The sequence below is a fragment of the Acartia tonsa genome, chromosome 11 (genome assembly GCF_053477335.1).
Source record: "Acartia tonsa isolate MP-2025a chromosome 11, ASM5347733v1, whole genome shotgun sequence".
NCBI lineage: Eukaryota > Metazoa > Arthropoda > Copepoda > Calanoida > Acartiidae > Acartia > Acartia tonsa.
In genome coordinates this window covers 13,357,093-13,381,744 of record NC_137270.1, presented here as the reverse complement: position 1 = coordinate 13,381,744, position 24,652 = coordinate 13,357,093, and the positions used below count along the sequence as shown (strand labels likewise).

The 24,652-nt window shown below is 30.2% G+C and overlaps 2 protein-coding genes across 4 annotated transcripts in view; both read right to left on the bottom strand.

The window, feature by feature from the left end:
- Positions 1–2,272: 2,272 nt before the first annotated feature.
- LOC145331949 (synaptosomal-associated protein 25-like) overlaps positions 2,273–24,652 on the bottom strand; it is a 27,219-nt gene continuing 4,839 nt past the window's right edge. Inside the window, exons 2-7 of the mRNA XM_080176823.1 lie at positions 10,004–10,121; positions 9,071–9,117; positions 8,451–8,526; positions 4,415–4,463; positions 3,532–3,627; positions 2,273–2,961 (exon numbers count right to left, since the gene is read on the bottom strand). Coding sequence (XP_080032949.1) covers positions 2,896–2,961; positions 3,532–3,627; positions 4,415–4,463; positions 8,451–8,526; positions 9,071–9,117; positions 10,004–10,074 — 405 coding nt within the window. The 5' untranslated portion in view covers positions 10,075–10,121 and the 3' untranslated portion in view covers positions 2,273–2,895. The remainder of the gene's footprint in view (positions 2,962–3,531; positions 3,628–4,414; positions 4,464–8,450; positions 8,527–9,070; positions 9,118–10,003; positions 10,122–24,652) is intronic.
- The window catches only part of LOC145331948 (synaptosomal-associated protein 25-like), a 20,262-nt gene continuing 6,391 nt past the window's right edge, over positions 10,782–24,652 (bottom strand). Inside the window, exons 7-12 of one of the 3 annotated variants that reach the window (XR_013883967.1) lie at positions 24,095–24,140; positions 20,644–20,684; positions 14,168–14,271; positions 13,087–13,186; positions 12,535–12,943; positions 10,782–12,426 (exon numbers count right to left, since the gene is read on the bottom strand). Coding sequence is in view for 2 of the 3 variants with exons in the window: in XM_080176821.1 (XP_080032947.1) it covers positions 13,124–13,186; positions 14,168–14,271; positions 20,644–20,684; positions 24,095–24,140 (254 nt within the window). In the remaining variant the exon portion in view is untranslated. Of the gene's footprint in view, positions 12,944–13,086; positions 13,187–14,167; positions 14,272–20,643; positions 20,685–24,094; positions 24,141–24,652 lie in introns of all 3 variants that reach the window. The other 2 variants (XM_080176821.1, XM_080176822.1) reach the window with 2 other exon arrangements.

The window sequence follows — 24,652 nt, the reverse complement described above, 5'->3', positions numbered from 1 at the left end:
GCGATTCTTCGTATTTTTCACAGTAGGTTTTCTCCTATTTATATCCCCTGCGGGGGGCTCTAACCCTGCGGAGCCAATTTCCTAACCCTGTGGGGCCATCACCTAACCCAATATAACCTATAAAAATCCATTTTAAAAATACGACAAATCGCCCCTTAAGGTGCGATGTCACGAAAGGGACTATTCCCAAAACTATTATTGAAATAAATTATGCAGCTACTCCCTAACTGAAATTGTCTGTATATCATAATCCAACAGTCCGTAAGTTTGGTACCCAAAGTTTTGTAAACAGGTTCTATCATTCATTTGCTAATAAAGTTTGGGGACTTTTATTAAATCTTGCTTGGGTTGTATAAACCAGAAGCGTCCATAAAAGTTATAAATTCTTTGCTTGTCCTATTTTTGGACAAAGATTCCTTGACTTATATGGTAAAGTGTTAAAAGCTAATCATTTCTTAGCATTGCTAAAAGTCCTAGCCAAATGATCTATCAATCAATTATTATTCTGAAAATGCCTCGTAGGATTTGAACAGAGTATACAACTATTTATTTAATTATTTCGCTTTTGTTGGTACGGCTTTTATAGAAGAAAAATAAATAATCTTAAATCCATTTTTGCTGTATATTTATTATTGCACCTTTTTAGAGCTTTATTAGACATTATACAAATGGCTTTAATAATATTTTAAAATTTTGAATTTCTAAGTTGTATACTCTGTTTATATCCTACGAGGCATTTTTATAATAATGATTGATTGACGGAAGATGACAGGTCTAAAAAATGTTGAAAAAACGCGGCATTCTTGACTCAAAAACCCATCTCAGGCATTTTGATGTTTGTATGTGTTCTATGATATATTTAATGGATTATTCCATATTAAAATTCTATCCTTGCTGGGCTAGCTTTGGCACAGCTGTCCTTAAATATGATGACTGCATATAAAACAACCTTTTTTTCCTATACAAGAGATAGCTAACAATCATAGAATTTGAGATTTGAAAAAAAAAGATATTAAGGACACTAAAATTAGGGAAAATAAATCAGCTACTGTACATTCTTAAAAATCACCAATTTTTAATGCTATAAATAGTAATTTATTCCAATTAATATAGGGCTTTATATGAATTTTGTAAATTATCCATAATATTTAGATTAGTTTATTTTACATTAAACAAATCAACACCCCGCTTTCCCTTATCAAAAGATCTTATAGGATAAGACAATGGAACATAAATTGATTTTTTTCCTAGTTTTGGAAATTAAAATTATTAATGAGAAATTTGGACACTGTTTGTTTGTACCAACTAATTAAAATTATTAGTAAATGTCCATACGTTGTAAAATAGAACATAAAACTATTTATTTTTACTAGTTATCAACCATATTTTTATTACAAAACAATAGCGTGCATTTACCTCCGCAAATTATCATATCTGCATAGCATATTCGCAGAAAGTAATGCAAAATCGAATAAAATAACGAGATTCTAATAATTTTATGGTCCAAGGAAAAGGGGGCGTTGTGATTATCTGCGGTTCTAATGATTTGTTAATATGATTCATATGCGGAAGTGAATGACCACCAAATAAAACAACACTTTTATATTGTAACAATGGATATGAAAGAGGGAGGTCATTTTCTAGTAAATCCCGTAAAGGTGTGTTATAAGGCCTAAAACTAGTAGTAGAACGATAAGGTGCTCTATATATTTGTATTCCCTATTGAATAGAACAATAGGGAAATTTTTTTTTTTTTTTTATAACCGTACCTGGAATATCTTTAAAAAATACGAAATTTCTATCAAACGCTTTGTTTGGCTCAAACTGACAAAAATTTTAAAAAAATATAATTATAATAATAATGTTTTCTATAGGTACAAGGTAAAGGTTAAGAACAATCAATACCATTAAACAAAGGAAGAAGTCATTCTTTACAGGTTGATTTATTATAATTATATTTTTTTTATTTGTGTCAGTTTGAGCCAAACAAAGCATTTGATAGAAATTTCTTATTTTTTAAAGATATTCCAGGTACGGTTATCAAAAAAAAAAAAAAAAAATTTCTTCCCTATTGTTCTATTCAATAGGAAATACAAATATATAGAGCACCTTATCGTTCTACTACTAGTTTTAGGCCTTATAACACACCTTTACGGGATTTACTAGAAAATGACCTCTCTCTTTGTGGATATTGTGACAGATTCTTGCAAACCCTAAAAAAATGTTTTTCCAAGCGCTAACTAATATAACGAACCCCCCACTCCCTAACTGACGAAAAAAATCCCCCTGTCACAATATTCATGTATTTCAACATAGTATACATATACAACCTTTTTATCTGGACAATTTTAAATATCATTTATAAAATTAAAAGTTTTTTGATATACCTATCCAATTATAAATATTTCCACCCAAAAAAAAACTTTTTTCAAGAACAACAAATTTTAACAAAAAGAAGAATTATTTCCTTTATATTTTTGAAATTTGATTCTCATTGTAACTTCCGAACCCCCCTTACGATATATTAGTATTTCATTTTTAACCCATAAATGGGTAGTTGCAAGAAGTGCATTTAAACTTGAATTTAGTGAACTGCACATTTTTTTCTCTACATTAGTTTCTATTACATCTATAGGATATATATTTGAAAAACTTTCAATTTAAAATATGACTTGAAAATCATGTTTTTTTTTGGATATATGGTTGTCCTTTTTTCACCAAAAAAGCATGAGGACTATTATGGTGGTGCAAAATTGATTGTTATTTATTGTAATAAAAAATGATATATGTTAGATGGTATTCTTGTAACTTATGCTTGCAATCAAACTTGTTAAATACACTTCATGCAACTATCCCTTTACAAAATATTTTATTGAATAATTAACAAAAATTGATCTAATTTTTTAACAACCTAACTGCTTCTTTATTAGCTGTTGTCACTCTTGTCTCATTGCTCATGGCCTAAATGAAAAAAATATATTTTAAAAATATGTGTTAAATTTTAATTTTTAATATATTTTTTAATTTAAAAAGGTGAATAGATTGATTGATGTTCAGAATAATTATTATTACCACCCTCATAAAACAGTCTATAAAATAGATAAAATAAAAGTTGTGAAGTCACAATTGGAGTCATGAATTACTGCAATTTCTGTTATTATACAGCAATCTTAAGAATCTGCAATTGTCTGTCATTAAAATGTTTATCTATATAATGTTAAGTCGATGGTAAGGAAAAAAAAGAGGATTCCTAAGATTGTTATTTACATTTTAAGGACAATATCTATACTATTCATGTGTTTTCATCACAGTTAAGAACCAGTTTTTTTATTCAGCTATAATTAGGATAGGATAAAATATTAATTTTAGGACTCAGCAGCCGCGTATAAGCCTCAAATTTAAACCCGCTTATGTGCAAAATAAAAGATGGATTTTCTATTTAGGAACAGGATGAGACATCAGGCTAAATTTTAATTTGACGATTTCACTGAGGCTTACACATGCGGCTGCCGAGCCCTGCCTAATTTTTACCTTGATGGTTATTCTATCAATTTGTTTATTTTGATTCTCTAGTTCAGAATTCATATCCACCGCCATGTTGCGCAGATTTGTCAGGATGTTGCTCACCTTAATCATTAACAACTAGAGCTACATCCCTCGAGGCCTTTAGGAGAACTTGAAGGCTAGGAAAGTGGAAGGGAAGACGACCTTCCACATGCACTTTTAGTTTTAATTTTGGATGGCAATAATATTAACCTATTTATTGTTATTGTTATACATTATTATTAATCTTTTTGTAAGAAAAATTATCATTTGCCTAACAGAAAAGCAGGAAAAAAACATTTCAAAAATTCAAGGTCAAAAAAGGATAATTACACACACACACACACACACATATTTGGACACGAGTAGTGTTTGAAGTTTAATTCAGATTTTTTCCCAGAAATTAATACGGACTTGTAGAGTAGATTCTAGGAAATATAAAGGGGGGGGGGGGAGGCTGAAATTCCACTTTTTGTAACCTGACCTCTAATACAAAGGAGATCAACTAAAAAAAAGGTTACATTAGTGGTATTTGGCATGGCTTTAATAAGGTACAGTGTGGAACTGTGAAGAAATGGCGCCGAAAACTGCCGTTTGAAATATTTTAAGTGACAAGTGAAAATATAGAGTATTTTTTTTATGTAAGTCCGTCTCAAATGAGTCAAAATAGTAAAAAATTGGCGAGAAAAAAATAAAAAAAATTATGTGGTAAATTTCTGTTTCGGTAACGTTTCTTCACAGTTCTACATTGTAAGGCATTTAATAAATGCCACGTCAAAACTCAGTTCTGTTGTTCTGAGTTCCATTTTGTTTTTGGTCTGGTAACAAAAAGTGGGACATCTGCCTCCCTCATTTGTAAAAAAAACTCCACCTGTTCCATATTCTCCTCCATTTCATCTTCTCTCTCATCATGGGTGTATCTTAACAAAACAACAAGTAAGAAAACTATGCATATGACATGGGGTGGGTAAGAGGTTTTAGAGGCAAAACTATCTACTAATTTAAGGAAAGAGGACTATCCACGAACCAGAGCAAGTGATTCTAAGCATCTTCCAGCATTGACCCATAGTATTTTTTATTGATATTGCACCAAACAGTGCTTAACATTTCAAAGTTTTTTTTATATAAAACCATGGTGAAATCTAACTTTTTAGTCGATAAAGCAAATATTAAACATAAACTTAGTATATTTACTAAAAAAATACTATGGGTCAATGCTGGAAGATGCTTAGAATCACTTGCTCTTGTTCGTAGATAGTCCTCTTTAGGGTTAAGAAATTTCAGAATGGGGGGGTAAAAGATTTCTAACACTTTTAGTTAAAATCTGGACTATGGCTTTGAAACCGATTAATTACCGCAAGATTTAACCGGTTCTCAGCTATAATAAAAAATCATGTATAGCATCGTATTACAGATAATATTCTACGTAAATGAAAATAAAAAAACATAAAATTAATGCCAGATTTGTTAGCCCGTGATTTCGGCCTAACAAAACTGGTTTTTAATCTTAAGATTTTTTATTTAACCTGTCTATAATAAGATGCAATAAATAAATATTCTTTCATTAAAAAAATAAAGGTACTTTTATTAAAAAATTAAATGACTTTAAGACAATTTAAAAATTTAGAGAGAGAGAGGGGGAGAAAAAAGGAGAGGGGGAGAAAAAAGAGAGAGAGAGAAAGAGAGGGGGAGAAAAAAATGAAAGAGAAAGAGAGGAGGAGAAAAAAGAGAGAAAGAGAGGGAGAGAAAAAAGAGAAAGAGAGAGAGAAAAAAAGAGAGAGAAAGAGAGGGGGAGAAAAAAGAGAGAGAGAGAAAGAGAGGGGGAGAAAAAAGAGAGAGAAAGAGAGGGAGAGAAAAAAGAGAAAGAGAGAGAGAAAGAGAGAGAGAAAGAGAGGAAGAAAAAAAGAGAGAGAAAAAGAGAGGGAGAGAAAAAAGAGAGAGAAAAAGAGAGAGAGGGAGAAAAAAGAGAGAGAGGGTGAGAGAGAAAGAAAAAGAGAGAGAAAGTGTGAGAGTGAGATGACAATGTAATGTATTTCAGGAATACTCTCACTCCAGAGAAATGGATAATTATATAGTACAAACATTTTTTTAGTAGCGAAGCTACTCTATAATTCACTTTTTAGTAGCGAAGCTACTCTATAATTCACTTTGTCCGTCCGTCCGTCCGTCCGTCCGTCCGTCAGTCAGTCAGTCCGTCCGTAACGCTATGGGGGAAATGGGATTTACTCAGCTCCTATAAAAGATAGAATGCTGAAATTTTTTGACAACATTCCCATTATTGAGGAGCACAATTGACTATAAAACATCATTTGCGGTCGGACCGATTTTTAGCAGGTTTTAGGCTATTTTTATATTTTTCACATTTTTCTCCATATCTTCAGTGTTTATGGTCCGATTTTCAAAATTTTTTCAGTTACAGATATCAAAATTAAATTTCCTGTCGTTTAAAGAAACAATCATGAAGGCCAGACTGCCTTTTTAGCAGGTTTTAGGCTATTTTTATATTTTTTATATTTTTCACATTTTTCTCCATATCTTCAGTGTATGGTCCGATTTTCAAAATTTTTCAGTTATAGATATCAAAATTAAATTTCCCGTCTTTTAAAGAAGACAACCATGACGACCAGACTGCCTTTTCAGCAGGTTTTAGGCTGTTTTTTATATTTTAACATTTTACTCCATATCTTTAGTGTTTATAGTCCGATTTTAAAAATTTTTTTCAGTTGTAGATATCAAAATTAAATTTCCCGTCTTTAAAGGAAATAACCATGACGGCCAGACTGCCTTTTTGGCAGGTTTTAGGCTATTTATAAATATATTTAACACTTTTTTCCATATCTTCAGTGTATATGGTCCGATTTTCAGAATTTTTAAAGTTTTTAAGGATTTAAAAATTAAATTTTTTGTCGTTTTTTGAAAACAACCATGGCGGCCAGACTGCCTTTTATCAGGTTTTTGGCTATTTTTATATGTTTTACATATTTCCCAAGATCTTTGTTTATTTTGATCCAATTTTCAAACTTTTATGGGATATCAGTATCAAAATAATTTTTCCCATTGTTATGAGCATCTTTAATATAATTTACTTTGACCATCGTCATCATACAAAATAAAACAAGGTTTCATATTTATTTTATCCAATAAATCTATTCTTGATTTTAGTAAAAACCTTTTAAATCTTCCTGTACGTATTCCCATCTACGATTTTTTGTGCTTCGCTACTTATGGATGTTGTCATCCTTGTTTTGACTCTATATTACTAATCTAAGGTTTTACAAAGTATTGTCTGAAAATTTATATTAACTCAGCAAAGAAGTAGATCACAATTTGCTAGCAGATGAAAAAGGTCTTTGATTAAGGGGGGGGGGGGGGGGGTGAGAAAGTAGTTTTCTGGAAATACATCCATACTATAGATATGTTGTCTAGAATTAATTTTTAATTGGCTTCATTACCCTGTTAAATATCATGACTATAAGCATAAAGAATTTTATTATCTGTATTGATAATTTTGACTTAATTTACATTTTACAATCTTATATAAGAAATAAAAAATGTTGGTGTGTCTAAGATAAAAACAAGGATGACAACATCCATTAGTAGCTAAAGAAGATCATGTATAAGATTACGGACAAAGAGATTTAAAGAGCATTTGTTGAATCAAGAATATTGGAGAAAAAAAACTACGAAACATTTCTCATGTTTTTTAAAATATATTTTAACATGTTTTATAATTTATTGTTTATTGTGCTCCTTAATAATGGGATGTTGACAAAAAGTTTCAGCCATGTATCTTAAACAGGAGCCGAGAAAATCACGTTTCCCCCACTTTGTGTTTAACGGACGGACAGACGGACTGGCATTTGGAACTTTAGAATAGCTTCGCTGCTAAAAAGGTTTCTAGACCAGGAAAATTCGTTTAATTGATCTTTGTAGTAGCATAATAATAAGGAATGAATTGCTTAATAATGGAAATATTACACCTTAAATACAGAATTATTCCTTAAAGGAAGTATACCTTTGTTATTTAAGAAAACAAGGATGAGAGCATACATAAAAGCTAAGCTCTAAAGGGTAGGACAAAAAACACTAACACTTGTAGATTGTCAGAACTAAATTATCAGAATATAAATAAAGTCGAAAAAATTTAAACTGTTTAAATACAGGATGACATAATTTGTATTGGAAGGGGGAGGCATAGGTAGAAAAATAGCAAAAACACCTCCAAGATGAAGATTCCATAAAATGGAGAACTTAATCGATTGAGTAGTGATTAAAATTTTAAACTTCAGACAAACCTAAAACCATCCCGTGACTTATGTGAAGCTTCCCTTTATATAATAGGAAATACTTTCCTCCATAATGCTTTGCACTTAAAATACTAATAAAAGTTTTTCTCGTATTCATTCGAATCCGGTGGATAGGAACCGGTTCTCATCCATACGAAAAAACTATGTCTATCATCGTATTATATCCAGCTTTCTACGATTATAAAAATGTACAATCATAAGATTAAAACCAGTTTTTTTAGCCGGTACCTTCGGCACCTCGGGGCTAAAAAAACTAGTTTTAATTTTATAATTGTACATTCTATATCCGCGGAAAGCCGTTTATAATACGATGCGAGAAATAACTATTCCTTATCATAATATCTAAACTTTGATTATTTAATTAGTATTACAAAACAGATAGAGATTAGAATGAGGTTAGAAAAATGGCTTAAAACCATACCCTCTATACTAAAAGAAGCTACCCAAAAAATCAATGGCATTTTTAAAAATAATATTTGGGTATAGTCCCTTTCGTGATAACGCCTCTCAAGGGACATTTCGTCGAATTTTCACAGTAGCTTTCCCCTCTATTTCTCCTTAAGAGGAGTTGTCACGAAGAATTTAAAAAGTTTAACTTACTTGACAATTAACTTTTCTCCAGTTCTGGGGATGTGAGATTTTAGGATGTTTCCGCGGTCTATCTCTCCTGGCTCTCCTACCAATCACAAAATTTAATTACTTCTTCATTTTGAAGAAGAAAAAAAGTTGAAAACATTTTATTATCGACAAAAATAAGGCAGCAACATTTTATTTTATTTTGAAGAGAAAAAAAAATACTCTCAACATTAACATTTAATTACCGACACAGCTAAATCAGCGACATAGAATTTTATTTTCAGTGTGGCTTTCAATTCGATTTATTTCGGATGGATTAAAACAAATTCTAAGGCATACTAAAAAAAACTGGAAAAATTGAATAAAAAATGTGAGATCAATAACAGCACGGGCATTGGGTTTAAACTAGAATAAATTAAAATATAATAATTATTCATTTTAACATCCGCGAGAAACTGCCTATAAATGTATAGGGAGAGTTTATTTGACTGTAAATTATCAGGGCACCCAAAGTTTTATAATCACGATATATCATTCAAAGGCCTTTGATACAATCAGTGTCAAAACTTTCCAACCAATGATTTTATTGCACAAAGAGGTATTTCAGAATCATATTTTTTTCAAAATCAACGAAAATCCATTACCTTTAAATATTCCGTCCTGGCAGTTCTCAGGATCATTCAGGTTCGAACTGATAAAAATATTACTCAGTTAGAACCGTATTTTTAATTCTTCACAAAAAAATCAGTCATCTATATTGTATAGCAGCAGAGAAAATCAAATTCCTCCCATAGTATTTCGGACTCACTGACGGACAGACAAAGTGATTTAAAGAGTAGCTTCTCTACTAAAAAAGAAACAATGAACGGTAATTTCAAAGAGTATTGTAGCTTTTAGATTTATTTGCAACACTTTCTTTGGGCTTTAAGTTAATTAATAAAACAAGGATGAAAACATCATCAAAAGCAAAGTTTCAAAATCAGACTTTAGGGCGAATATTAACAGTTGTAATAGTATCAGCACTTTTTAAACAAAAGCAATCTTTTTACATAAGTAAAATTCATGCAAGTTGGATGGCAACATTTATAAAAGCAAAACTATAAAATGATAGGACAAACGAACATTAACAATGGTAGAGTGTCAGAAATGAATAATTAGAATAAAAATGTATGAGTTGACACAAAATTGTAAGTGTATATGTTGCAATACTGCTTTAAAACATGATAATGCTTAAGGACAATCTAACATTTTTAGGACTTGATTATAGAGATTCTTCGCTTAAAATATTATACCTTGTTGTAAAAGGAATCAGTACTTAAAAAATCAGATCAATCGGACTATTTTATCACATAAAAATTAATTGTTCACTTGTTTAAAATGAACGCACAGACATTCTGGTAATGATTATAGAGATGCTACGGTTTCTAAATCGTACCTAACTACTACAGGAATCGTCATGCAAAATTTAAAAATGATAGGACAATTCTAACATGCCTAAATTGACGAAAAAAGCTAACCGTTACGTTCGGACTGTTTATAGAAAAGCTTCGCTTTTAAAAATCCGATTTTGCTTTTACCTTTTCCACGGGTTGAAACATATGCCACAGCACCGGCCCATCCGTTTCAACGCTTTCTCCGCCTGTTTCATGTCATCATTGATGAGATCAAGTCCCTCCTCTATTCTGTCCAGGTCCTCTGTGCAAATATTGGTATAGTTAGCAGGTTTATCTACTTATATATTTTTACCTAAGTCACTTCAGGTAAACTTTGATTTTATGTAAATCAAAACATCTTTTTAGTAAACAGTAGGCCAAAAAATTTTTTACATTTCTCTTTAGGCTATGAACTTAATATTTAGCAGGACTCGGCAGCCGTGCCTAAGCTTCAAATATAAGCCTGCTTGAGTGCCAAAAAAATCCGAAAAGAAGGATAGTGTATTTTTTAATAACAGATTAGACATACAGCTGAATTTTTCAAGTTACAAAATGACGATTTCAAAGAGGCTTTAAAGCGGATGAGGCAACGCTGGTTGCCAGTGGCACCAAAGAGACTATACCCGCTTTTTTATACCTAGAGCTAAGTCTTGAAAATCCGGCAAGTTAAAAAAGGAGATCATTTGATCACAAAAAAACTTATTACATGCATTAAAAATAAAATAGTCCAATAAAAATATTATTTTTTCTTTCTTTGGCCTGGAATTGGATATAAGCCTTGGCAAAACAAATTATTTCTTCCATAGCTTAGCCACAAGCTAAAGTTTTTAGCTTATCATGACGATTTATAAGCCCACACAAGAAAATAAATTAACATTGGGACAACATGTAGGTATCCAAAATACAACATAAAAACAAATACATTTTAAATTTATTTAATTTTCTTCGTTGATAGAATTGATTATGGATTAAAAAGTTATCACAATATAAAGCATTCACATATGTAGTCATTAACTGCAGGGATACAAGGATAGGACAATGGAATATTCCTCCATTGTTAAATAAAAATTATTGGAGGAAAGGTTCGTAAAGACATTTTTCTCAAAAGGCAATTCAATAGATTTATAATTAGCGTCTGAAAGCACTATCCAAAATGACTTTGAAACATGTCAAACTGACAAAACAGGTTCTGAAAAATCTTGTATCGTATAAAATAATGGGAAATTTTCCACAAATAAATACAAATAAATTTGATACCCAGGCTTTGGCCTCTTTGGGCCAATAATACTCAAATTAATCTTAAAATTTTTCAATTTAAGATCAGCTGAAAGTTGTCTATAATAGGATGCGTATTTTAATGTAGCTTGAACATGTTTTAAATTAATATTAATTTATCTTCCAATTAAATATCCCTGTATCCCTAATAATTATTTATAAATAACCAACCTTTAATTAGAATAAGTGAATAAGTAACGAATATTCTTTACCATACAAAATTGAATTAATTATCCTAATAAATTAGTTTTCCAGCATGGCCTCGAAACCGATTAACATCCGTTGAATTGGAACCGGCTCTCAGCGTGCAGCTTTGTTTTACGGACAATTTTCCACGAATATAAAAATAATAAGAATAATATCAGTTTTGTTAGCCCATGCCTTCGGGTGCTCGAAGCTAACAGAACTTGTTTTTATGCTTAATTCTTCTTTTTATATCCGCGGAAAGCTGTCTATAATACAATGCGATGATTGAAAATACCTGGAGTTTCAAAATTATATTTAGTATCTGGTTCTGATTGCCTAGCTGCGGCGGCAAAAAATATATAAAACATGTGGCAGAACCGGTTTTATCCTATTTATTTTCATTATATCTTTTTCACTTATTTTGCATAAAAAAAAGTTGGTCAATCGTTTATGCATAAAACCAGGCAATTTACATAAATAACAAAATTACAACATCGAATGCAAAAATATAAATATATTTAATCTAGGAATTTATTTTTACCTGTGAAAATATACAAATTAAGAAGCAATAGCATCATATATTTAAATATTCGAATTACTACCTAGATTTTTCTTTTTTTTTGGGTACATATCAATTTAATAAAAAAATGGAATAATGATTTCGTTTAAGGCACTTTTAATTTAGTTATCTATCACATAAATTAATTTTTGAAAGCTTTTTTTTTTGTAGGATTTAATTAACAATACCTATTATAATAATTTTAAATATTCAACACTTTACAACATCAAATAACAACATCTTTATGCAATACGAACATAGATGAAGTTGCATAATTTTTGCAGTATGCCTTCGAAACCGATTAATATCTGCTTGATTTGAACCGGTTCTCAGCCATAATAAAAAAGTCATGTATAGCATTGTATCAAATACAATTTTACACGAATATCAAAATAAAATCATAAAATTAATACTTGTTCTGATAGCGCGGGTTTGCCCCCTCGGTGCAACAAATCTGGTTTTTATATTAAAGTTTATCATTTTGATATCCGCGGAAAGCTGTCTATAATACGATGCGATAAATACATATTACATATCTTCATCAACACTGTAAAAAGATAATCCTGAAATTGTAACTTTTTCGTCATTTTTTTTATAAAATAAGCTTTAAAAATTTTAGCATATAAGTATTCTAAATTAAGAAATATTTGATTACAGTGTTCTCTCGAATACACATTAGAGATCTCTACTTTTCTTCTGCATTCTAATTTTATTTTTATGCTTAAAATCAATCAAAATATAAAATTTTTATGACCATATTTTTGGACGGACAGATATTATTCATCAGTTTTATTTAAGTAAGGAATGTTTGAACAGTTATGCACCTTCCCTCAATAAGATATTTTGACCTAAAACCGAAAAATGAATAAAAATGTCTTAATTTAATTAAGGAACAGGCGCGCATTTTTATAGATCAATTATGAAAATCTTATTATGTATAATGTCTAAGTATAAAACTATTAATAACTATATAAAATATTTGATGTCAAATACATAAGTATGTTTGTATGAGTTATATTTTAAAATATGTTTTGTATTATGAAAAAAAACGGAGTGACTTTGAACTTGTAATTGAAAAAAATATACTTTTGAGTTATTTAAAAATACTGTGAAATAATTTAGTGATTTTTAATTAATATACCTAATAATCAAGAAAATATGTGTTCTTAGCAAAAAAAATGAAAATAAGCCAAATAGATCAAGTCACCATTTTCTTATAAAAATACATAAAAATATAAAAATTTCTATTTAAGTAATTTTTCAGTTCTCTTGTTGGCCTGGTTAATCTGAATATCAGCTCCCGCGGTCTAAAAACGTATTATTAACATTAGAAAAATAGCATAAAACCTGCCAAGAAGTCTATATTAAGCTTCCATTGAAATGAAAATATTTATTAGTCTAATGCAATAAGTTGAGTAGGTAAAAAATTCGTCTTTTATCTATTATTTTTATAGATAGCTAAAAATATTGGTCATTTTTTCGCCTAACTTTGACAGACAGCCAACCTTGTTTGTTATCTTATAAATTCACATTGAGATCTAAATAGTGTTCAATGCAATTTATAAATATTTAAAGGACACAAGTTCTTCTTGTTTTTTTCAATATTATTTTCCGTGAAAGTAGATATAAGTTACCAAAACACAAATTTTCAAACACAAGAGGACAGAAAAATTCAAAGTCTATTACCCTACTTCCCTATTCCTACAATGCATGGATATAATATAAAATACGTGGATATTTTAAAAAAAAATCTCTCATACCAGCTAGCTAATGTATAAACGACACCCCCCATTCCCTCCTCTGACTAAGGAGAATCGTTTTGACCAATATCTGAGGACTATATTAGCAACCTAAATTGACGACAAAAATTCTCCTGTCACAATATCCACGTATTCTATATCAATTATCTTACTCCTACCTAAAATATTACACATCTAAAATAGCATAAAAATTGGGTATAGTCTCTTTCGTGGCAACGCACCTTAAGGGGCGATTCTTCGTATTTTTCACAGTATCTTTTCTCCTACTTCTAGCCCCTGCGGGGGGCTCTAAACCTGCGGGGCTAATTGCCTAACCCTGTGGGGCAATCACGTAACCCAATATAACCTAACCTAACCTAAAATAAACTATAAAAAGCCATTTTAAAAATACGACGAATCGCCCCTAAATGGACGTTGCCACGAAAGGGACTATTCCCTAAAAATTTTAAAACCCTGTAACATCTTTCAGTAAGAACATAAATTGTATCCTGGTTTTAACAAATTGACTCCTAAAAACTAAGTTTTTACCTTTGTGCCTATAGTATCTAACTGCTTGTTTTGCTTTTCAATCTCACCACCCATCTCTGTGGCCATATTCTTCAGGTTACCCAGGATACTACCAACCACCTGCAGGAACCATTTATACAATTCATCCAATATCTATTCCAATACTTAGTTGCGAAAACAGACTGCTTATGTTGACTTGATGATAAGCCGTTAAAACTATGGCCTATGGCCACATTATTTATTTTTTATGGGGTCGGGGGAGCCTGGGGAGCTTTTCTTAGGACATATTTTTAAATATTGAAAAAGAGAGGGGTAGGTTTCTGGTAGAATCGGTAAAGGTGTGTGTTTTAAGGCTTAAAAATAGTAGTAGAACGATAATATTCACTAAATATGTGTATTTCTTATTGAAAAGAAATATAGACAAAATTTTTAAAAAAAATTAACATAAATTTTTGTAGTTCTACTACTGTTTTAACTTAACACATAACCTTTACGGATTTTACCAGAAACATACCCCTCTCTTTAATATTAATGTTGGAAATAGTGGTTCCCCATTGAGCAATTTTTATTCAAAATAAATAATATTAACGTATATCATAATTAGCTTAGTATTTCTGCTTTTATAATTGACAGTAATTATTTTTCATCAATTAGTCCTAATAAAGATTTTCTTCACTTATTTTAGTAGCACAACTACATTATTTCAAGCGTTAAGTTAACCGTTTTAAAGCAATAATGAAGAAAATCTTAAAATTTATTTAAGCATTAATTAAGGGGTCATCTCAAAAAACGCCCATCTCAAAAAACGCCCATCTCAAATAAATATATAATAGTCGTTTTTTTGAGATAGGCGTTTGAGTATAGCCTAATTAAGAAGAAAATGAATAAGTATCTCTACAGAGGGCATGGGTGTGTGTTTTTTGTTGTGGAATTTGATATTGCATTGATAAAATCTGCAGAACATAAAGATTGCATATACTACTGGTTTGTTCATAGGCCTATGTACATTGTACAGTTACACTTAGTTATTGAGTAGCTATGCAATTCAACACTTTGAATTTTTAAATTTATTTTAGTTTTCTTAGTGTATAATGTAGGTCTGTCTAGGACACTTTAAATTATATCTGTCTGCAAATTATCGGATTTCAATAAAATCCTCAAAAATTCTAAATAATGTAAATATTTTAATATTTATTTAAATCACAATTTAAAATACTAAAGAAACTTTATTTACTGCTAAATTAAATGCATAATTCTCAGAGAAGTAACATTATTGGCTAAAGGAGCATCTTCAATTCTTTATCTATTGTTTATTTTAGATATACCATGCATTTTATATCAACACAAGGGGCCACGCCCCTAGGTGCACTTGAGGTAGGAGGAGGAGTCTAAGCGTCACTCCCTCCAGATTTAGATTTTAGTTTTTAGCGAGATTCTTTGCGACACTCAGACACACATCCTGTTACTTATGTACAATCATGATTTTTTTAAGTTCAATAATATAAACTTTTAATTTTTAAAGAAAGGGATAGTAGATTAAGTTTTTCAATGTGCATTCGTCCTGTAAATAATTGCCATAGAATCAATTCAATTAAGAATCAAGAATGGTAGAATATATTTGAATTTAGAGCATCTTTCTTTTGGGAATACTTTCAATTTAACACATAAGTTTCTGATGGACAAATATAGCCATTGTCAAGAAACACAGCAACCAATAATGTTCTTAATATTTTTTAATCTATTTTTTTCAAAGCATAGTTTTAGATACATTCAGTTTATATCTAACATATATTTAAAGTATGGTTCCAAATAATTTTTTTCTTGACTATTAATTTGATTAGACCATTTTAAAGTTACTGTGAAAGATTTATACTAGCTCAGTTTCTTTTCTTCTATGTTACTTTCCATACACAATATTTTATGCAACAAATGTAAGCATTTAAATAAATAGGAGAAAAATTTATCTTAAAGGTAAACAATAAATAAATAAGGAGGCATTATATAAAAGGAACAAATCAAAGGGATAGTTCTACGAAGTGTATTTAAAGAGTTAAGGTACTTAGAGTAGTGAACTTTTATATGTCTTAGTAGAATATATTAGGCATTGGATAGATATGATTATATGTTAAAGAATTTTTAACATTGACCAGACCAAACTTTTTTTATTTGACAATATCTAAAAAAGTCAAAGTGATTTGCCACATAAATTACATGAGAATGGTCCATTTTTTTCCAATTATGTATAGCCAAAACACCAATATCAGAGAATCTTTTTCCACATATTTCACAAGAGTTATAAAAAAATTGAACAGGGGTTCCCCTTGGGACAAGTTACTTAAAAAACATAAAAAATAACGTCCGGTTCATTATAGGACAGGTTTTCTATAGATTCTTTTTAAAAAAATAAAGAAAACCGTCCGGTTTACTTACAATATACACATTATCTCACGCGGAAATACCAACTAACCATACAACATATATATATGTAAATAAAAAGACCATTCTCATGTAATTTATGTTGCAAATCACTAACTTTTCTAGATATTGTCAAATAAAAAAAGTTCGGTCAGGTCAATGTTAAAATTCTTTATCACATAATCATATCAATCCAATGCCTAATATATTCTACTAAGACATATAAAAAGATCACTACTCTAAGTACTATACTAAATATTTTATTGGTCATTCTTTGCTGTTATGTGTATTTTGTTGTATAAAAAGTTTGAAGTTCTATTAACTAGTAAATGCTATCTAAGGTTGTATTTATGACAAAAAAGTTTTTGCCATATATAACATGCAACGAAGTTGAAAATAAAAATGAAAAACTCATTTTTTAAGGAAAATCCCTGGTCAAATCTTTTAATTTTAATCAATAACTTTATATTATGAACTACTACGTTATTTAAAATAGAAAAAACTTACAGTTCACTATTTTTTTTTTAAATGCACTTCGTGAAACTATCCCTTTCTTTTTAAAAAACTCATTTTATACATATTTGTTGCTTATAATTTCAAATAGCATTGTTGCTTTAAAATATAATCATTTTTAATAGCAATTCTGATATGAACAATAACATTAAAGTAAAAAATTGAGGTCTATTTCATTGTTCTATGTTTTTGAATTTATTATGAAGCATAAGAGCAGATGCTGTCATCTTCACAAGGAAAACCAATGAATACTGTGCAGTTAGGTCTAGGAGTTATGTGTCATGTGAAATATGAGCAATTGATTTATTTATAACTACAAATACATATCTGAATGTGAATTAATATGAATTTCATTATACTTTTTCCATCAATGCAATGGTTTGGTTTTGTATCATTTGAATTGATCAGGTTCTTTTTTCATCAAGGTTTAAAACTAGATTTGATTCTCCTACTCATTTACAGAAGAGGAAACTAGAAAACTTTAATCATTTCCAAAGAAGCTAATTCATTAAGATTCAATTCCAGGATAAAATCAAAGAATATTTTAAAATAAGAGATAAAAAAGAATGTCAATTTTATCCATAAGTAAAGTTACAAAACCATTGCTTATTTATTTACTGGCTAAACCCTCGGAATTGAATAGAAATTGCTTTGTCTGTTTGTTACCAGACAGATATGGCTCTGCTTAAAGTGAAGCATCTTACAGGTCCTAACAGGTCTTAAACGGAAGGATTTTTTATATATAATTAGAGAGAAATTAAGTTCTCAGCCAGAAGAAAATCATAGATAGAAAAACTTAACCTTTCCCCCTAAATTCCTTTTACTTTTTCTTTAAAATTTAAATTAATTAACATGATCCTATTTTTTCATTTTCAATATAATGAAAAAACATACAGGCTTACAGGTTATTGAATTCTTAAAATGCGTCTTTTCTATTTATGGACAAAGTGTTTTTTTTCATAAAACAAGGATGTTAGGTATAACATAAAAGTATCAGTGCTATTAAAAATAAAAATACCTATTAAAGGGACAGAATCAGTTGCATTTATGACAGAAAAACGTCAGTCATCAAATATAAACAGATTTTCAAAATCAAATGAAATTTAGGCACCTATCTTATATGTATTAAAGCAAAAAAAAATATTTTTAATCTCTAACAAAGCATTACGGAAAGACTGGCAGAAGAAATCAGTAATAGAGTAGATACACATTGTTAAGAAATCTTCACAATAAATTTCAGACACCCATCTAACATTCAAAGAAATTTTTTTTAAAAGAATTTTTTTTATCTTTACAGCAGCGTGATTTTTAGAAATGTTGGTCAATGATCATGGAAATCTTCATTTATATTTAATAGAACCCAAAAAAATCACTTTTCTGACACAGACTAATAAAGAGTTGAAATTATAGAGCAGCTTAACTTCTCAAAATTAGTCTTTATTGCGTCTTATTAGATCCTACCTTTCAAGGAAAAATAAATCTTCATTGAAAATATTTTCATAGATAGTAAAGTCCTAATTCTCAAAATATCTTTTCCATAGAAGAAAAAGTAAATATGTAAATGTACTGTGTATTTACATATATTATCACCAGTTTCAATTAAAATATCTTTTAGTAGTGCAGCTACCTTATATTTTTTGATCGTCCAACAATTTCACAGAGCTTTTGTCATAAATAAAAGAATAAATTTTTAAAAACTATGTTAGGTATATGACTTATAGTCTAAATAATTTTAACTACTAAAAAAAAACATTTCTACGACAATTACTATATCAAAAATTCTGTTTTCATTAAACTTCTGGTTGTTTTAGTAATTAAATTTCCTTATGAGATGGTTTGAGAATGCACCAATTCTCAATAGGATAAACAGAGAACTTACTCAACAAATACACAAACAGTGTGAGAGAGAGAGATCACCAAAAACTTCATCAAAAAAACAAAAAAAAACAATGACCATGTTTATTTTTACACAAGGGATCAGGATTTTAGATACAATACTTTGGGGCCATTTCAATCAATTTATCAAACCCCTTTCCTTCCTTTTTAACCTCATTGTACACACTTCGCTGACAAAGTACTCAAATTTTCATATATTTTAAGTTGGATTGATTGAATCATATTCATGTCCTCTCCTCATATTACAGAGGTAAAAGATTTTGTCTGAACCAAAAGATCTTACCAAGATTATTTATTCTTCAAAAAATATTTTCTCCCCCTTCCTCTAATTTTTCCAGTCATTAGGGAAAATTGTAAGGGGTACTCTTTTTTTCACCTCCACCATATCTTTCATTCCCCCCCCCCCCCTCCCTTCTCCATAGCAAAATATCCCGTGCAGAATAAACACCCATGTCTAGGGGCGCAGCTGATTAACAAAGTAATACATTTTTTTATTTCTCTCTTATGTTTAATAAAATTAAGAGCAAATACTAAATATCTTAATCCTCGTTTCAAGAGTTTTCCAATAAAAAAAGAAATTTATTTTATTGTTTGAAAGAATTATAAAATATGATTAAACAAAGGGGTTTGATAGAATACAGCTTTCATTTATTATCTTTAATGAATACCTTAGTTAAAAACCTTTTACATTATTGACAATTAGTTAAAACTTAAATATAAGAAGAAATATGGTTCAAATAGCAGTAATTTTAGAAACTTATAATTATTTTAATATGCTTTTTAAAGCAAATTGTTTTTCCTTTTTTTATACCTCCATACTGTAGTACAACTTAAACACAGTTTAATGATTACTTTTATTAAAACTCTAATGCCGCGCTATTTATGATTATAATTTGTCCTTGCTTATAAAGAAATGGTACGAATAAAGGGGGGAGGCGGATGTGCCACTTTTTGAAACCAAAACCAAAAGTCAACAAAGGAACTCATCTAAAAAAAGAGTTACAGGTCTGAGATTTTGCATGGCAGTTGCTTTAAAGGGGTACAATATGGAACTGTGAAGAAACGGCGGAACAACCGCCGAAAACCGTCGTTCCCCGCCGAATTTTTTTTGCCTTTTCTCGGCGGTTGCGCCGCCGTTTCTTTACAGTTCCATATTGTACCCCTATTAAGCAACTGCTATGCAAAATCTCAGACCTGTAACTCTTTTTTTAGTTGAGTTCCTTTGACTTTTAGTTTTGGTTTCAAAAAGTGGCACATCCGCCTCCCCCCTTTGAAAAAAAACAAAGGAAGATAAATAAAGCTTCCCTAAAAATTATATAGGGAAGGATTAATCTTGAATTTAGAAAACTTGTATCTCTCGTTATCTGTATGGTTTTGGGTTTTGTACCTATCCACTTTCAAAATGGTTCCTCATGTTGATATGGCATATTCATGACGCTAATAGTAAGAGTATGGAGAATAATTTGTTTAATAAACTAACACTATTAGAACTTTCAGACCAGGGTTATTTGATCAAAAGATAATTTATCTGACTTTTATTGGCCACATTTTAAGGTAGTTTAATAAGCAATATATGACATATGATACACAAAACACCACTATGTGCAGAGGTTTAATGCAATTGATTTGAATCATGCAATATTTGTTTTCAATGTGTTGTATAAATTCCTGCATATTATCTTCCATTTCATCCTCCCTGGCGTCATTCGTTATCCTAAAAAAAATATATCTCATTTAGGGAGGGACAAGACATTCCCAAAGTTTTAAAACAACGTTGTCTCATTCGTTGGCTTAAATTTTTTGATACCTTTACAGAATTTTGATTGGTTAGTTCATTACATTGAGTCTCAACTTTTCATTAACAGAAAGTTATTTACAGAAGGGGTAACTTTGTTTATAATCATTGGTCATATACATCCATTTATCGGCTATTGTCTTATCCCTTTAGATCCCCTTATCTCAATAGTTTAGAAATTAGGGATTCTACACTTTAATCTTAGCCCATTGGCAGAATTTTTTTCTCCGCAATTAAATACAAACTATTTTCTGTAAAATATTGTGGAAGAAGACATTTAATCTTTCCAAAAAAAATTCAAGATTTTATTCTGCTTCAGATAAATGATACAAATGGGAGCATTGCAAACAATAATTTTAAATATTTTAAATGTAATTTTAAAATATCTAACAGGCTAAATTGTCAATAAATATATTCTAGATATGTTTTATGTCACCAAAAATGACAAATTAGGTATCAAACTGTTCATAAATTAACCATCAAGAAATTTTTAATTCAAAATTATTGATTAATCACACCCTGCCTTAACAAAATAAAGGATAAACAAAAATTACCATGAAAACGGACAATGCAGCATTCAAATAGGACCTAGAGACAAGCAGAATCCATTGAGAATGAAATCCTAGCTGTTCCTTATTGCCAGATATTTCAATTTTAAGATTTAAGGTTAAAAATCACTAAATTCGCCAAATATGCAAGGCGAATCTACTTTTAATGCAGGAAGATGAGATATTTTTTTTTGAAATCAAATATAATCTTAGCCATGTAAAATCAATGTAGCAGTTGTTATTTGACTTGAATCTGGTTAACATATTTTTGTGTTTTACTTGTTTTCTTAATCATCTCAAGTACTAGGGCATAGAATTCTTTACACAATGTGTATACACTTAGAATAGAGATGTAAACCCTCTGTAAATCAGCCAATAGGATAACACTGGAAGAACAATCTGGCTATGTTATTGGCAAAGATGTGTGTATGTATGTATGTAGCCTTGATTCTCTGAAGTTAGGATTCAGATGCACAAGGAGATTGGAGATGAGAATCCTTTGGCCAATTATAGATTGGTAAGCTTTGCACACAGCTAAAATTATTCTATTTTACTTTACAAGCTGACCCGCAATTCTCGTGGAAGCTACTCAATTATTACATCACCCTGGCCTAGAGTTTTGGCAGGTGTTCCATATTAAGCCACCCTAACTAATGGCACTCTCATGTTAATGAGGAGCATGGGCGAGGGAAAGCACGATTACAGCTGGTTAATAGGAAGTATCCTAACTTCATGTTTTCATTTTGTTCTCATAATGAGTCACCAATAAATAGGTGCATTCCTTAGGATAAAGCTTAGCTTGGGTAAATTATAGCCTGTAAAAATCTATTCTTGCATATAATAATAGTCAACTATGAATATTGAATTATTGTTTTATTTCTTTGGATAGAGTTAGCATTCTATAAATAAGATTATGGGTTCAGTTTGACCATCTAGATATACTATACTGTTTGTTACAAACTCCTTGTCCTAATCCTTGCTTATAGGGAAGCTTAGGATTTGGAACTATGTTTAGCAAGCTTGAGATCTTCAGTGAACTTGATGTAAGAGACCAAAATTTCTTGGCTTATATTCATCAACCATAAGGAGTTAATCTTCAAAATCTCTGATTGGTATCAAACAGTTAGAACAAGGAAATGGATTTTTGGATGTCTTAAGAATTAAAGTAAGAAGAATCCCTCTCCTCCATCTATAGTAATGATCATATTCCCACTCAGCACAAACCTTAGATTCCACCATGGCAGCAAGTTTTTATTAAGAATAAAGCTATACAACATCTTAAAGCAGAAGAGAACATAAAAGAAGAAACAATAACTTAAAGGAAACAGAGTAGTAGACATACTTTAATTTACATTTGGCATAATCATAATTAGTCTTCTTAAACAAATTTAATTTAGAAAAGATTCTAAAAGAAAGAGATTAAATTATTACTTATCAGTTATATATTATAGAAATACTTCAAAACACAATATTAAAAATATAAAGCCTAGATAATCATACTGTCAAGGAACCAAAAAACATGTATAATCGTATCTTACACCAATAGATATAGTATATCTAGAAGGTAAAACTGAACCCATAATCAGTCAAACTTTAAAAAAAAAGTTCTAGCATATATTTGTTATGTACAAATAATACAGCAACAAAATATTTCCACAAAATGATTTATAGAAAGCTAACTTTATCCTAAGAAAAACAACTATTCATAGGTGACATACTTTATGTTTTAGCATATGTTTTACATTATATGAGAGAATACATTTTTATAGGATATGATATACCCAAGCTAAGCTTTATCCTAATAAATGCATATATTTATAAATTATAGTTAACTCATTATGCAAACAAAATGAAAACATTTTGCCCTTTTAAGCCAAAATCTGTACACATCTCTACCAATAACATAGACAGATTGTTCTTCCAGTGTTATCCTATTGGCTGATTTACAGAGGGTTTCTCTAGACATCTCTATTCTAAGTGTATACACATTGTGTAAAAAATTCTATGCCCTAATAATAGAGATGATTAAGAAAACAAGTAAAACACAAAAATATGTTAACCAGATTCAAGTCAAATAACAACTAAATTATTGATTTTACATGACTAAGATTATATTTGATTTTAAAAATGTCCCCAGAAGCCTGATTTACAAAAAAAAGTATCTAATCTTCTTGTATTAAAAGTAGATTTGCCTTGTATATTTGGCAAATTTAGTGATTTTCACCTTAAATCTTAAAATTGAAATATCTGGCAAGAAGGAACAGCTAGGATTTCATTCTCAATGGATTCTGCTTGTCTCTAGGTCATATTTGAACGCTGCATTGTCCGTTTTCATGGTAATTTTTGTTTATCCTTTATTTGGTTAAGGCAGGGTGTGTAATAGAACAACTTTAAAAAAATAAATTATTTGGGTATAGTCCCTTTCGTAACATCACACCTTATGGGGCGATTCTTCGTATTTTTCACAGTAGCTTTTCTCCTATTTCAAGCCCCTGCGGGGGGCTCTAACCCTGTGGGGCAATCACTTAACCCAATATAACCTAACCTAAAATAACCTATAAAAAGCCATTTTAAAAATACGACGAATCGCCCCATATGGGGCGATGTTACGAAAGAGACTATTCCCAATTATTTTACTATCTTCAGGTTTCTTTTGAATATTTCTTGGTTTAGAATCTCAATCAGACAATGTTGAAATTTCAACTTTTGTTTCTAATTTTGAAGAAGGTCTAAGAATATTTAGGAATCATGTCTTGATCACATTGAGAGAAGAAGACTTACCTTTGAATGTAAGGACCGCCTCGTTGCGCATCTCCTGTGTCATTACCTAAAAAAAGTAGCATGAAAAAAAGAATTTTTAGTTTGATAACTTTTTAATCTTTTTAATGAAAAACAATAGGTATGTCAGTGTACGTTAATGTAATATGATTGTATAAGCTATTAAAAATGGTACCATCTGCAGCTATGTCAAGCGTGTGACATAAGTAGTTTGAGGGGGAATACCTTGGTCTATAAACCGGTACAATTTATTATTACATTGTTATGACTTCCATTAATAGGGCATGCAATCAAATTGTTGATTGTCTTACCGGTGTATTATTATAATTAAAAGGTATTTCGCATATAAATAAAATTGACATTAGCCTATATATTAAAGTAATAGAAAAGATTGGACAAAAGTTAAATAACTTTATGTCCACGGGATGCTGTGCCGACTTTTAATTGGGTCTGTGAATATTAGCCTAGAGCTTAGAAAATATTAACTCGCCAAGTCGTTACAAAAAAAGCAGAAAGCAATTTGCTAACAGGCGAAAGGGGCCCCACCACTGGAACCAGGTA